The 15,713-nt window shown below is 29.0% G+C and overlaps 2 protein-coding genes across 6 annotated transcripts; both read left to right on the forward strand.

Annotated features, from left to right (window-relative positions):
• The first annotated feature begins 2,595 nt into the window (after positions 1-2,595).
• LOC133034629 (protein TIC 22, chloroplastic) lies at positions 2,596-9,526 on the forward strand. Of its 4 annotated transcripts, none has more exons than XR_009686026.1 (9): positions 2,596-3,086; positions 3,621-3,683; positions 4,063-4,137; positions 4,366-4,416; positions 4,721-4,780; positions 5,069-5,140; positions 5,262-5,297; positions 5,382-5,561; positions 9,119-9,526. XR_009686026.1 is itself a non-coding variant. In XM_061109806.1 (8 exons), exons 1-8 carry the CDS (start codon positions 2,688-2,690, stop codon positions 5,472-5,474), a joined length of 849 nt encoding a protein of 282 aa, XP_060965789.1. In that variant the 5' UTR covers positions 2,617-2,687; the 3' UTR covers positions 5,475-6,061. The 4 variants fall into 4 exon arrangements, 1 of the variants encoding a protein (XP_060965789.1); XR_009686025.1 differs by lacking the exon at positions 9,119-9,526 and adding an exon at positions 5,627-6,061 and having other exon boundaries at positions 2,617-3,086; XR_009686024.1 differs by lacking the exon at positions 9,119-9,526 and adding an exon at positions 5,642-6,061 and having other exon boundaries at positions 2,618-3,086.
• Positions 9,527-9,644: 118 nt separating this feature from the next.
• On the forward strand, positions 9,645-15,215 carry LOC133034628 (UDP-glucuronate:xylan alpha-glucuronosyltransferase 2). Of its 2 annotated transcripts, none has more exons than XM_061109804.1 (3): positions 9,645-11,390; positions 11,587-12,256; positions 14,119-15,215. In XM_061109804.1, exons 1-3 carry the CDS (start codon positions 11,190-11,192, stop codon positions 15,066-15,068), a joined length of 1,821 nt encoding a protein of 606 aa, XP_060965787.1. In that variant the 5' UTR covers positions 9,645-11,189; the 3' UTR covers positions 15,069-15,215. The 2 variants fall into 2 exon arrangements, with proteins under 2 accessions (XP_060965787.1, XP_060965788.1); XM_061109805.1 differs by having other exon boundaries at positions 10,828-11,395.
• Positions 15,216-15,713: the final 498 nt, after the last annotated feature.

Consider the following 15,713-nt stretch of genomic DNA (forward strand, 5'->3'; position numbering starts at 1 on the left):
AAGGATCTTTTAGCAATTTATTTTTTTATACTTAAATTATTTAAAATTTTATAGCAAAACTTTTTATAATTTAAAATTATAAACATATAATTTCATAATTTAAATTTTATTATATTTGTAATTTTAATTTTAAATTATTACACTTAATTATTTAATTTTTTTATTTAAATATTTAAAAAGTAAAAAAATGAAATAAGTTGAATGATTTTTTAGAAAAAAAATGGTTATCGATTGATTAGCTTGAGGCCTCATACTTAGATTATAATTGTAACAAAATAATTAAATATCATTTAAAAATAATTAATTATTTGAAAATTTATTATAAGAAGAGAATTTTAATTTGTGTCAAAAAAAATTTAATTTTTGTAAAAAAAAATAAATTTTATTGTAAATATTATAATTAAATGGCTTAATTATTAAAATAATTCAAGTAAGGATTTAAATATAAATAATAATTGCTAAAAGAGGTCTTGTCAAATATTTAATTAATTATTTTAAGAAAATAGTTAATTATAATTAAATAATTCTAAAAAAGAATGTAGAAAATAGTTAATTATAATTAATTAAATCTAAAAAAGGAAAGTCTACCTATTAATAACCTGCTATTACAGGTTAAAAAAAAATGTAACCATATGGTTACAATAAAAATGTAACCATTGAATAGTCACCCATATATAAAATAGTATTATAATAATATATTAATAATTAATATAATAATATTAATAAAAATTTATTATTAATAATTATCTTATTATTTCTTAACTACTAAGAAACTTATACTTTTAGTGTATTTAGCCAACTTAGAGTATCTTAAAATACTTCGGTATTTTCAAAATCAACTAACCCCAACAATCCCATCAATATTTCTAACTAAAACCGTTGTGACATTTTTTGTCTCTAATCGAGTCTTCAGGGTCGCCGAACTTGAAAATATTTTTATTTCACAAATAACTCATATTATATCCACATATTTCAAATAAATCTCCGTAATTAACAAATTACTCTTATTTATCCACTTATCGAGTCTTCAGAGTCACCGAACCTGAAAATATTTTTATTCTACATATAGCTCATATTACATTCACATATGTCATAAAAATCTCCGTAATTTATAAATTACGTTTATTTACTCACTTATAGCAAATTTAAATTATATATTGAAATAGATTAATAGGATTGATTAACCCATAATATAAATATAAACTCTAATTATTTACCATTAGACTTATCAGGATATTACAGCATAAGTACCTAAAATGTTAAGTTTGTAAGCGGCCAAATTGATTATCTATTTTTTATATTCTTTATTGAATTAATTTGAAAAATCACGATTGGTGTCTAGTAATATTTAATATGTCATATCACTATCAGAATAATTAAGTATTTGATCTCACACAATTTAATTTAATTTAATAATATTGATAACTATTTATAAGAGCATATTTAATAGTCTATTTGCAAATATCTACATTGTTAATTCATAAGTAATTCTAATTACTACATAAAAAATAGTTTAACAAAAATAAAAAAAAATAATAAAAAGAGTTTTAGCATCATAATAAATATATTAATCATCAAATTAGTATATTGAGTTGTCTCTAAAAATAATGTGATATACACATATATTACATATATTTATTTTGGCATGAAAAAAATTCATATTGTAAAAATTAGTAATTTTGTAATATATAGTATGGTGAAATTTTAAATTGCAATTATTAAATTCAAAACTGCAAACCGCACTGCACTACGTGATTTTACAAAAATACAAACTACAACTGCACTGTATTTTTCATGTGGTGCGAACAATTTGTGCAATATAAGCTGTCTGATGAACACATTGTACAATATTATTAATGAAAATTTTAATTTTTACATTTCAAAATCAAAACAGATTATTCTTTACTTTTTTATTGAAATTTACATAGAAACCCACAGAATAATTTAAATCGCAATTAAAATCAACTCATATAAAAACTACCCAAACAATCTAAAACGTAAATCTTTTTTTTTTTAAAAAAAAATAGTATAGGGTGATTCTACAATGCACGCCCTTAAAAGGGATGTATTGATGCACCCTTAACTTATTTCGGCATTCAGAAAAAAAATTTAATCTAATTTTTTTTCTTCATATTCATGTATGTTATAACTATTTAAGATATCCTACAAAATTTTGAAAAATTCGGAATAATTTACAATATAGAAAACAATGTTCAAACAGTCGATTTTACACGCGTATAAAATAAAATTATGCCGCAATAAACTTTGAACATACCGTTATTTACCCTATTATTAATGAAAAATTTTATATTTACATTTTAAAACAGTTTATTTTTTTATTTTTTTACTGAAATTTACATAGAAACTCACACAATAATTTAAATTGCAATTAAAATCTACATCACAACTCATATAAAAACTACCCAAACAATATAAAACGTAAATTAAAAAAAAAAAATAGTATATGAGATAAATTTGAGAAGGTAGGAGAATGTGAAAAGTGACTTATCTACCGTAGGATTGAATTCAACATTGTTTTTTTTTCTTCATCTAATCCAACGGCCAAAAATTGTTGTGAGGGACTTAATTCCTCCTTTGATCCCTCTCTCTCTTCTTTCTCTCTCTTCAAGACAAAGAAAGCTAGCTAAGCTAAAAAACGTTTCTTTTTCTTCTTTTCGAACTCTCCAATGGAGTCTCCAAAACCCTACGCCTCATCCTCAAACCCACTCCTATCACTCTCCACCTTCATACACCACCAATGCCTCCGTCTCGGTGCCGACCTCTCAGCCCGAATCCAACACACCAAGCGCTTCGCCGAAACAGTGACCGGAAATTGGCCCAACGGAAGACGCCTCCGTTTCTCGCCACTGTCACCTCTTCCGCCATTTGCCTCGTTAAGTCAGCCAAAGCAAGCCTTGGCTGCCGCGTTGGCTTCCGATAATGTGGCCAAGACTCTTACCGGTACTGCTGTCTATACTGTTAGTAATTCGAACAATGAGTTTGTGCTTATTTCTGATCAAGAAGGAGTTAAATCAATTGGATTGCTCTGTTTTCGCCAGGAGGATGCCGAAGCTTTTCTAGCTCAGGTTTTTCATTTTCTTCTTTCTGCCATTTTTAGTTGCTATGAAGAAAAATGATGTTTTTGTAGAGGAATTAAGTGCATTCGAAAATTCCAGTGCAGATTTTGTGATATGTTGAATTTGAACAGTAGGGTCATATTTGGATAGTTGAACTGAATTAGACAAGATGAGTTGATTTTATCCCAATTGCAAATGAATGTTTTGTAAAAATGTAGTCAATTATGAAATTTTTTATTGGCAAAATAACCATGTTTAGTTGCACAATCCACAAAAAATTACACAATGCTAACATAAAAAGACCATTATGGTCGTTTTTCAACCATATAAATTCAATATAGTTACGTTGCTAATTTAACGTTTTCATAAGAGAAAACAAGATAAACTATTTGGGTTTTTACTATTAGTATAGGTGAAGATATTGGGATTGGATTGGATAGGATAGGATAATTTTATTTCCAGGCAAAGTAATTGGGGTTTCTCTTTAGGACATATTGAATTCTGCTGTTGGATTCAGGTGTGTTTTTCCTGATTGTTTTACAGGCTCGGCTGCAGCGAAGAGAACTTAGAAGTGGTGCTAAAGTTGTTCCCATTACGCTTGATCAGGTAATATTTTGTTCTGAATTGAGTCATTTCCTTTTGTTTGTCCTAGTCATGACTTTGCAGAAGCAGTTTTCTATTACTTGTTTTTGGGTGCATGCAAATCTGAACATAAGAAGCTTAAGTGGGAACTGGTTGATTATCTGAGTTGGTGGTTAGAGTCCAGGACAGGAACCTATAATGGTAGAAAGGGTAGGAAAGTATGAGGAAGATAATTGTCACTGACATTTACATCACCTATGCTTAAGCATAATACAGTGAGAAATGCATCTCTTTTCAAGTCTATATGCATTTTGATTATCCCTCTAAATTTCGCTAACTTCGACAGGTACAATTACAAAGAAACCTGTGCATATGATCTAATGCTTTTGGTTGTGATATTTAGGTATATATGTTGAAGGTTGAAGGAATAGCATTTCGGTTTTTGCCTGATCCAGTTCAGATAAAAAATGCTCTGGAGGTTAGTTTTTCTCTAGTCTCGTGTGGAAAAATATTGGTTGACTTGTATTTGGATGAGATAAATATTAACTATTAAGCACCACATTACTTTAATTTAGTAGCATTTGTAATATTCTTTCTAAGGTTTCTGTGTCAATTTGGCTATATTTTTTGTTTTTCACTGTCTGATCATTGTATTCTGCTTTCTGATACGATTTAATATTTTCTTACAATTGTCTTTATGTTATAGCTCAAATCAACCGATCGCAAAAATGGATTTGATGGAGTTCCTATTTTCCAGGTATACTACACTTGTTGAATCTAGTATCTTGCTTGAATACAGTTGCTCTATCCTTTAGTAAAGTTTGTGAGGAATCTAGTATCTTGTATGTTTACAGTACTCCATTATATATAAATGGTTTTATACACTTTTATTTATTCTTTTTTTCAACATTTACTTTCATGAAGAAATTTACCTCTGCTCATACAAATATCTTTATATTTTTTAATTGTATCCATTTATTTATCTTATCTTATCAGTCTATAAGGTAATCGCCATTTGTTTTTTTTAATAACTTTATCTCATTAGTTGTTTGTGTTTACAGTCAGATCTACTGGTTGTGAAGAAGAAAAACAAGCGATATTGCCCAATATATTTTACTAAGGTTTGTTTTGACAACTCTGTTTTCTCGTAGTTGTAGGAAAAATGCTTAAAAACACCATTAGTATCTGAGACCATATATCGCTATTGGTGCAAATGAATATCGGGTCCTGCATATTTTACTAAGCTTAATTGTACCAATGACGTATACCATCTGGTGTTGGGCTCTTTAGGGTGCCTTTTAGCAATGCTCTAGTTGTAATTGTACTCAAAAGAACCGAGAACGTAACACTTGTTGTCACAGACATAAACAGCTCATTCACTAGATGCTAAGTATTTGACATCAATGCAGGAAGACATTGAAAGGGAGCTCAGTAAGGTCTCTAGGGCATCAAGAGGACCAGGGCTTTCTCAAAATATCTTGGTACTAACACCTGCTTTAATTTTTCTCATCATTTGCATACAATGTATGTGATTTACTTGCTCATATCATCCCTTCTGCTGTTATATTCTCATAATATGCCGATTTTAAATTGCCTTTACAGGTTGGTAGTCTCGAAGACGTTTTAAGAAAAATGGAGGTATTTGGCGCTTAGTTTGATTAAATTTCTCTAGTCCTTGATTAAAGACACAGCTTAGTTTAACTTTATTTCGATCAAATGCAGACGAGCGAAAAGAACTCTGGCTGGGAAGATCTGATTTTTATCCCACCCGGTAAAAGTTACTCTCAACACATTCAAGATGTGAGTAAAAAATGAAGATAAACAGCATAGCTTCAACTTACAAAAACATCAAAATAGTGAATCGGTTGCATTTACCGATGGCTCACTCACACAGCGAAACAGGTAAAGCATCATTCCTCCCTATCTCTTCTTTTTTCCTCTTTAGCTTTCGCGTAACAATGCAACAGCTTTGACACGTGCAGCTGGTACCGAAATTTTGGAAAATTAAAATAAAACTTAACAACAGTTGCGGAAGTCAGTGAAATGTTAAGCTTGATCTGTACAGTTTATCTGAACTTAAACCATTCTGGAAATCTTATCTTACAATTTTTGTATCAAAAATAGAATTCTAAATTAAGGTATTTTATTTTGTTGCATTACTAAGCTTTTCTTAATGCATATTCCACTGCTGTGGGAAATCCAGATTAGGCTCTTCTAATAATATTATGGGATTTCTTGGCATTTTTCTAGGCTGGAAACATGCCACAGTTGACCAATATTTAGATGAGATCTTGGTCAACAAAGCCATGTTATAATTACACATAAGATATTGAGTAGTAAAGGTTCAACATTTTAACACTTATTCTAAGTATTTAAATGCTACGTTTAACCAACTTTCGATATTTTAGTGTTACATTCTGTAAACATCGAGTATTTTTGTCGTAAATATTCTTGATATTTTCATTTGGATACTATGCCTTTTTCTAAATTTTGATGGCCAAACAACATTTGGAGTCTATTTGTTGATAATTTATTTGTTTATTCACCATGCCATACAGGATTATAGTGAATAGTTTATATTTTTATAATGTTGTATGATGAAAGTTAAAGTTAAAAATGTTCTATATCGTGCTAAACATGTTCAATAATCTTCTTTTTGAACCTTTATATTGTGTATTTGTATATATTTGGTGGAGCCTTTTTTTGCATGTAAGAAGTTTGATTAGTAGGTTGAAGAAGTCTCTTTTCTAACTCTTTTTCTTATGGTATAAATGGTGGGGGCCTAAAAAGATTCTCATGAGTATTTTATAGTTATAAAAATAAAAATATTAAGGAATATCTTAAGTTGTCATGCACCGCAAGAGGTGACCTGCTGTTATTGGTGTAATATAATATCGAGTCCCACACTTTTTGATTTATTAAGGTGCCGTTTGGTAACACTTTTATTTTTTTAATTTTTTAATCACAAAATGAAAGTAAAATTTTTGTTTTTAAAAATTTTGTTTTTCAAAAATAAAAATGCGTTCGGTAACTACTTTTGATTTTCAATTTCAAAAACAGAAAACAAAAGTGTGTTCTGTAAAGTTTATTTTCATTTTTATTTTTTGATTTTATTTACGTCGGGTCTAGGTCCGGGGTCGAATTCGGGCTAAGGTCAGAGGACGGGTTCAGTGCTAGGGCCGTGGGAGGATTTGGGTTCGAGTCTGATCGAAGTCCAAAATATTGATTGAGAAAAAAAAACTATTTAAAAAAATATTAAAAGTGATTTTCTTTTGTTTTTAAAATTTTGATCTCAACTAAAAAATTGAAAAGTAAAAACAGTTTTATAGAACATATTTTTGAAAAATATTTTCACTTTTTCTATTTTAAAAACAAAAAACTAATTAAAAAAGTGTTACTAATCGCCACTTAAATTATATAAAAAATTGTTAATCACTAGTGTTGGGTGCATTGTGGTGTCCCATAGCAATGCTATACTACATTAGTTTTGAGGAAATTTTAAACAATTTAGAGTGTCAAAAATAAAATTTTAAAAAGTTAATTGCATGTGCAATTAATTGTTTGAACATTATTGGTTGTGGAAATTATTTGAATTTTAAAAAAATTATAATTTTCTAAGTATCATAAATAAATAAAAACAGTCTTGTATGTGATTTTTTTTTGGTGTCCTTAAGAATTTGAGCATTGTTATTTAGACACTAGTAGTGTTTAGATGATACTTTATGAATGGTTGGTAATATTTCACACTTGTTATTAAATTATATTGAACATATTTCATAGAACTATTAAACAATCTTAATAAAATGAAAGAGAATCTTTGAGCAAGTAAACATAAATTGGATGACCTTCATTAATATTTATTGTAAGTGTTTGTTTGCTATGTTGTATTATACTGTATTGTATTGTATTGTATATGTTGTATTACATTGTATTGTATAGTGTTATATTAAATTATATTTTATGCAATATTCTTATGTAAAATTATATGTAATATTGACCTGTATGAACACATAAATATATAATATTTTAGTATAAATTAAAGTTTAACATAGTATTATATAAAAGAGAATTGCTAAAGGGCACCATTGGTGGCTAACAATTTTCTTAGTGTCATACCGCTATTGGTGTAATTAAAAAGCGGGTCTCATATAATTTAAGAAAATAAATTTTATGAAATATAGGGTGACACCTATGGATAGTGTTGGGCACCATTGGTGTCCAATAGTAATGCTCTATATGAAAATGCTCTATCTGAAAATATGATATATAATCCAATTTAATATAATACAATACAATACAACTTAATACAATGTCCCACATCAACCATAAATGTTGTTGTCTTGATATCTCTAATCACTATAACTAAAATACCCTTCAAATATTATAATAATCATAAACCATTGTTACTAATTATAATAATCATAAACCATTGTTACTAATATACCTGATCAAAGAGATGATAATCATTTGAGATATGATTATTATAAAATATTTTTTTACTACCAATTTGAATTAAATTTTACCTTTCTTGGAAAATTTTTACTTCTATGTGGTAGATTATCAAAAATGTTTGAAGAAAAAGAGAAAGTTTGAAAAAAATGAAACTTTAAAAATCAATTGAAAGTGTATGAAACAAGACATCGTACCACAAGATGAAAGACCCAAATCTTTGACCTTTGTTAGACTAATGTCAGAAATGGCGAGGAAATTTTAGAAAAATCTTTACTTCTCTGTCGTAGAATATCGAAAATACTTTGAGGAAAAAGAGAGAAAGTTTGAGAAAAATGAAGCTTTAAAAATCAATTGAAAGTGTATGAAACAAGAGATCGTACCACAAGATGGAAGAGCTAAATCTTTGACCTCTGTCAGACCAATATCAGAAATGGCGAGGAAATTTCAGAAAAATCTTTTACTTCTCTGTCGTAGAATATCGAAAAGGCCTGAGGAAAAAGAGAAAAAGTTTTAGAAAAATGAAGCTTTAAAAATCAATTGAAAATGTATGAAACAAGACATCGTACCACAAGATGGAAGATCCAAATCTTTGATCTCTGTCAGACCAATATCAGAAATGGCGAGGAAATTTTAAAAAAATCTTTACTTCTCTGTCGTAGAATATCGAAAATGCCTGAGAGAAAAGAGAGAGTTTGAGAAAAATGAAGCTTTAAAAATCAATTGAAAGTGTATGAAACAAGACATCGTATCACAAGATGGAAGACTTAAATCTTTGACCTCTGTTAGACCAATATCTAAAATAGCGAGAAAATTTCAGAAAAATCTTTAGTTCTCTGTTGTAGAATATCGAAAACGCCAGAAAACTTAATGAGAAAGCTTTAATTTAACCAACTTATAGTTCTAGACTGACATGGCTATAGTTATTGGTTATAACAAAAAATTAATGTGTTTTTTTTTAAATGTGGCACTCATACGTCTTTTCTTTTCTTTTGCTAAAAAAAATGAAGCGACCTCAAAGAAGCGGAGGAGGAACATCAAAAAGAAGAGCTTCAAGGAAGAAATAGATCCCTGAGGTGTAATATTACTATTGGTAGAATTAATTATTAGATTTCAGATAATTTAATTTAATGACTACTATAAAATATTGTTAACTAATCACAGGATTGGTGTCTTAGTGCCTTATAGATGCTATTTTAGAAAAGGTAAATAGCTCATGGGTCCCAACTTCATGTGGGTGTATCACCTAGGTCCCTCATTTTATTTTATTTTTAGATCCTCAACTTTATGTTTTTTCTTTTTTGGCTCACTTCAGACTTAAGCTATATTCCATCCAAAATGTATTAAAAGGTCATGATATTATGCATGTGGATAATAAATTAGAAGAAAAAAGAAGTATGACACTCCCATTTTGTTCATTTGTGCATCATTTGATGTTCTCCACCCATTAAAAAAGTTTTGAGTGGTAAAAAGTAAGTGTAATAAATATTATCTTGCTACACAAAAGTTATCCAATGAAAACTACTTGTTACATTCATGGGGCATTACATTCAAATAAATAAAAGAATGCAAAATTTAAAAAAGAAAAAAAAATTAAATAAAACCTTTACTTATTAGTGAGACTAAATTTTGCTAAAAAAATTAAAATTCAAGAATAAATTTGATAAAAAAAAAGATAAAATTCTTTAACTAATTTGTCAAAAAAAAAATAAATAAATAAAAAAGGTTTGTACATCAATTTGTCAAAATGTATATAATTTAAAAACTTGCAGTCACGATCGATTCTGAGCATAGAGGGACTAGACCTATACTTAGGATCCACCTAAATAGCCTAAAATTAAATTATTCATTTTAAAAATATACGTTTTGTTTTATTAATTTTGGAAATACTATATTTTTTTTTTTAAATAAGAATTCAAAATATATATTTTTTTCTATGATTCATCGAATTTTAGGACCGGCCTTCCTTACAAAATGTATAAATTAAATAATTTTATAAATAATATTGTATTTGTGATTTATATTTTTACATAAAAGAGAACCTAAAGCACACTATATAGACTAACAACTATCTCTATTTAAATATGTATTACTAGTTTTATATTTGAGAAGCATTTTGAGAACACTTAACACAAGAAGACTTTTTTCTTTGTGTCTTGAGACAATGATTTTTGTTTTCTTGGTTGGATTGCCATTTCTTTTGATGTGTATTTTAATACAATTTTGTTCTTCTTTCCTTCTATGAGATTCCCTTTTCACCAAAATAAAAAAAAAAAACCCCAATCAATCAATCTATTTTTCTTCTAATGTTTGTACATATTTACGAAACTAATAAGACATTATTATTATTATTATTATTATTGCCCATATTTAATATTTCACACCAACCCAATCAAAATCTAGAATGTATTGTTAAAATAATAATAATAATCATATAGTTTGGTCTAACTAATATCAACACATTTTGATATAAAAGATACCATTGTTTGAGTTTGTGATAGTTCACCTTACTGTCTTTTCTTATATTGTGCTAAAAACATGCCCAAATAATCATTTTTGGACCTTAAATATTGTCTTCTCTTGTATTATATTATTATTTATATAAAAATGTAACAATATAAAAAAAAATGAGCAAAAATTGTTGAGAGAGTCCTTTATTGCAGGTATGAGAAATTGACTCCTTAACTAATTAGTAGTAGTTGAAGCAAAGTCTCTTCTCACCATATTATAATTTCATTTAAAAAAAATAATTAAAAAAAAAAAAAAAAAAACACCAAATGGAGCTCTACAAATGGTGTGACTTCAATTATATTTTACTCAAATATTATTTTTACTCTCTTAATCTTTCTAACTACTATAATAGTGCCAAACCCAAAACCAGCCTAGAAAATATTCTAATCATCATTATTATTAATTAACCACTTTTATTAAACTAATTAAACACAATACAAAGAAAGAGCCAAATAGTCTCATATATATAATGTTCATCTACACAAACACATAGTGTACAACATTGTATACCTTTAAACTCATTAGAATTCAGACACAAAATTGAGAATTTTGATCTGGGTATCGGCTAAAATGGTCGAAGGATCGGTTAGTTTCCCGCAAAGGATCATAAAGGCAGCTCCTTCGAAAGCTCTTGTGCTAAGAATCAACTTGTTGTTCCTTGCTTTCTTCATTATCATCTATGCAGTTCTTCTTCTAAGGCCTTCTTTATCAACCTATCATGAAAATGCAGCTTATCTTGTTAGATGCTCATTTAGTGAATGCCATCCCAAGGTAAGGTGAGCTTGATCCCGTTACTTTTTTGAACGATAACTTCTTTCTGATAAGTCTTTGTAAAATCGTCTTTTTAAAAACCCCTGATGCCCTTTCTGAAAAGAAAAGAAGGGCTTTTTCGTAAAGTAACATTTTGAAAATTGTTCTATTTTCGTTTGTATTTTTATTAATTTGGTGTGATTATTTTTATGATTAGGGTGAAAATGGGGTGAAGGTGATCAAGGCTGTGATAGAGGAGCCAAATTATAACTCATCTAAGGGAAATAATAGTACTAGTAACAAATTAGAAGTGTTACCAAACTTCTTAAAAGAAATAGGGAAAGGAAAAAAGAAGAAGATAGGTATGGTGAACATGGATGAAGAAGATGTCAATGAGTGGAACACAAGACACAAAAACATTGGAGAAGCTATACCTATTCATTTCGATCATGTCACCGATTTTTTCAAGTGGGAAGATTTGTTCCCGGAGTGGGTGGATGAAGAGGAAGAGAGCGAGGTACCATCTTGTCCCGAGATACCTATGCCTGATTTCGACAAGTACAAGAAAATGGATGTGATATTGGCTAAGTTGCCATGTATGGAGGAACAAGCCGGGGCGGGGAGGAATGTGTTTAGGCTCCAAGTTCATCTAGTTGTGGCCAATTTGGCTGTAAAGAAATGGAAAAGGAAAGAATGGAATAGGGGAAAAAGTACTAAAGTGGTGTTTTGGAGTAAATGTAGGCCAATGTTGGAATTGTTTAGGTGTAATGATTTGGTTAAGAGAGAAGGAAATTGGTGGTTTTATGAGCCTGATATGACCAAATTGGATCAAAAAGTTTCATTGCCTATTGGCTCTTGCAAATTGGCTATGCCTATATGGGGACAAGGTATGATTCTTCTTCAATCCATTTCGAACTCTCGATTTTTTTAATTATATTTGTTGGTCTCGAACTGGAATCCTATTTCGTTAAAATTCGTTTAACCACTTGAGTTAGTCACGAAATAATTTTATAAAATTTGCAAAATTTTCTTTCTAATAAGATCCAAACTAATGATGTAAGTTCCACCTGCTAAGCTTTTATTTAAATGGATTACAATCTAAATGTTCTTAATATTACTTATCTTATTGTTATTATTAAAATTGTTTCACCAAACATAGAAAAATGAATTAAATTATTTCACCAAACTTGGACAATGAAACTTGATGATGTTGTGTTGAAAATTTCCAATAGTTTGGTGGACAATTTTTTTTTTAATTGGAAAATCTTTGCAGCTGTTTAAGAATAAAGTCATAACAATATTAATATTAAAAGGAGTTTTAACATATATATAAAATGTTAGGATTTTATTGTAGTGTTCAGCACAATAAATTAAAAAATAAAATAAATAATGTACTGTAGTGGATTTTTTGATAGGCTGATTTTCAAATATAATTTTTTTAATTATAATAAAATAAATATTTTTTGCTGAAAATTATAATATTTTTTGCTTGGAAAAAATATAAAAAATTATTTATTTGTAGATCAAAATTCAGTGTGTGCTAAAACTTTTATTTTAAATCTGGTTAGGAATTAGACGTTCTATCCACTGAGAATATTATATATAAAATTTCAATTGCTTTCTTAATATTATATTTTCTTAATTAATCACATCAAATCAAAGAATAAATTATTTTTATTCGTATATATAAATATATTGTTTAGGAAATAGACGCTCCATCCACTAAGTACAAATACTTGTATTTTTTATAAATTAATTTTTCAATTACTTATTTTTTTTAATATTGGTAAATATATATACTCCAACACACATATAAACAAGGGATAGTTTAAAATAAAACACAAAAACAAAAAAAAAATTACAAAAATATAATTTATACGAAATTTTTAATATATTTTTATGGTTTTTTAATTTTATTTATATAAAACACGGTCTTTTTATGTATTTTTATATTGTACTATTGTTATTTTGTTATTGATTTTTTGTAATTTATATAATATTTTTATGTTATTTTGTTGTTTTAATATTATTTTCTTGTGTTTTTTGTAAAATATTGTAAAACGTAAAAAAGTAACTTTAAATATAAAAATGTAAATTTTTTATAAAAATTAATATTTATGTAATTATTCCTATAAACAAGTTACTTATCTCTTACAATCAACAATATTATTTTAGAAAATTTTAAATAATTTTAAATAATGTGATTCATGTTTAGTATTTTATTTCAAATTTATGTTTAGATTACATTATGTTCAAATTCTATAGTAATAAATCTTTTAAAATCATAGTTGGTTTTAAGATTTTAAAATTAAAAAATGAAAAGTGGGGTCTTAGTATTGTAGATACTCTTAAGGCAATTCTAATGGTAAAACTTAAATTTAGTATTAAATTAATATTAAAATAATACTATTTCAGCACTATTTTTGTTTTAATTCCAATCACATTATTAAAAAATATATTCTTTATTATTTTATTAATATAATGACTTCCATAAAAATAGATTAGCTTTTATTGCTCGGTTAGAACATATATAGCATTTTAATGTTTGATTGGAGATGACCTTAGTATAAAATTTTAGTGTATATTTCATTACATTGGGTTCATATATCATTAATTTTAAAAGCATTTTTAATTTTCACACGTTATAATTGGTTAGCGATTTTTAAATATTTCACTTGCTATGGTACTTCATTATTATTAAATTTTGTTAATTAATTAATAAATTTTTTTTTTAACGTTGCACGTGTAGGAATTGATGACGTGTACGATCCGATGAAAACCCAAAAAACAACAAAGAAAAAAGCAAAGAGAGAAGCCTACGCCACAGTCCTCCACTCCTCAGAATCCTACGTCTGCGGCGCCATAACACTCGCCCAAAGCCTCCGTGCGAGTGGCACCACGCGCGACCTACTCATCCTCATCGACAACTCAATCTCCCAACCCAAACGCGCCGCACTCGCCAGATCTGGTTGGAAGATTAGAACCATAACCCGAATCCGAAACCCGAGAGCCGAAAACGGATCCTACAATGAATACAACTACAGCAAGTTCCGTCTATGGCAGCTCACCGATTACGACAAGCTCATCTTCATCGACGCCGACATAATCGTACTTCGAAACCTCGATGTACTCTTCCAATTCCCTCAGATGACAGCCGTCGGAAATGATTTCTCTCTCTTCAACTCAGGGATAATGGTTCTAGAACCTTCGAACTGCACATTCCAGGTCTTCATGGAAAGTCGAAACGACATCATTTCCTACAACGGAGGAGATCAAGGGTTTCTAAACGAGTTATTCGTGTGGTGGCATCGATTGCCTAGACGAGTCAATTTCTTAAAGAATTTTTGGTCAAATTCTTCAGAGAACGAGATCAGTTTCAAGAACGAGTTGTTTAAAGCAGATCCGCCTAAGGTTTATGCAATCCATTACTTAGGGTGGAAACCGTGGCTTTGTTATAGGGATTATGATTGTAATTGGGACGTGGAAGAGAGCTTTGTTTACGCAAGCGATGTAGCACATCAGAGATGGTGGAAGGTTCATGACGCCATGGATGAGAAGTTGCAGAGGTTTTGTAGGTTGACGAAGAGGAGGAGAACAGAGTTGGAGTGGGAGAGAAGAGTTGCGAGGAAGAAAGGATTGGTTAATGGGCATTGGAGGATCAATATTACAGATCCAAGAAGGTCTCATTTGGTTCTTTAGACTACTTCTTTTTCTTCTTTTCTTGATTTTTAATGTTTTGGTTATAATATGAAAATTCATTTTTAGATAATTTATGTGTGAATAGAAAAAATGAAACTGAATTTATAAAATTCGAGGTATAATAATAATAAGTCATAGCTTCATCAATGTTTTTTTTAGTATTAGGTATTGTTTAGTAGTTATGTTTTTTTTTTCTTACTAAACTATACAATAAAAATGTGAGTAATGATTATGACACACTTAAGTCTATGTATGCTATGCAAACCACCAAACTCTCTAATCGACTGGTTACTAGGATTGATGGTATGGTCCGTGACTTCTGGTGGGGTTTTGAGAAATGGAACCATGGATTTCACTTGAAAGCCTGGGATAAGCTTTGTCTTCCCAAATCTAGAGGAGGCCTTGGTTTTAGGAAAACAAAAGAGATGAATCTAGCCTTCCTGGCTAAGTGGGGGTGGAACTTATTTACTGGAAGTCAATCTCTGTGTTGTAGGATTTTGGAGGCCAAGTATTTAAAAGGGAATGAGCTTTTTCATTGCAAGTATAAAGACTCGGACTCTTGGTTTTGGAAGAATGTTGTGAAAGCGACAACATCCTCCGGCAAGGAGCATGCAAAGTGGTATCTGATGGCAAGGATACGAGAAT

The sequence above is a fragment of the Cannabis sativa genome, chromosome 2 (genome assembly GCF_029168945.1).
Source record: "Cannabis sativa cultivar Pink pepper isolate KNU-18-1 chromosome 2, ASM2916894v1, whole genome shotgun sequence".
Taxonomy (NCBI): Eukaryota; Viridiplantae; Streptophyta; class Magnoliopsida; order Rosales; family Cannabaceae; genus Cannabis; species Cannabis sativa.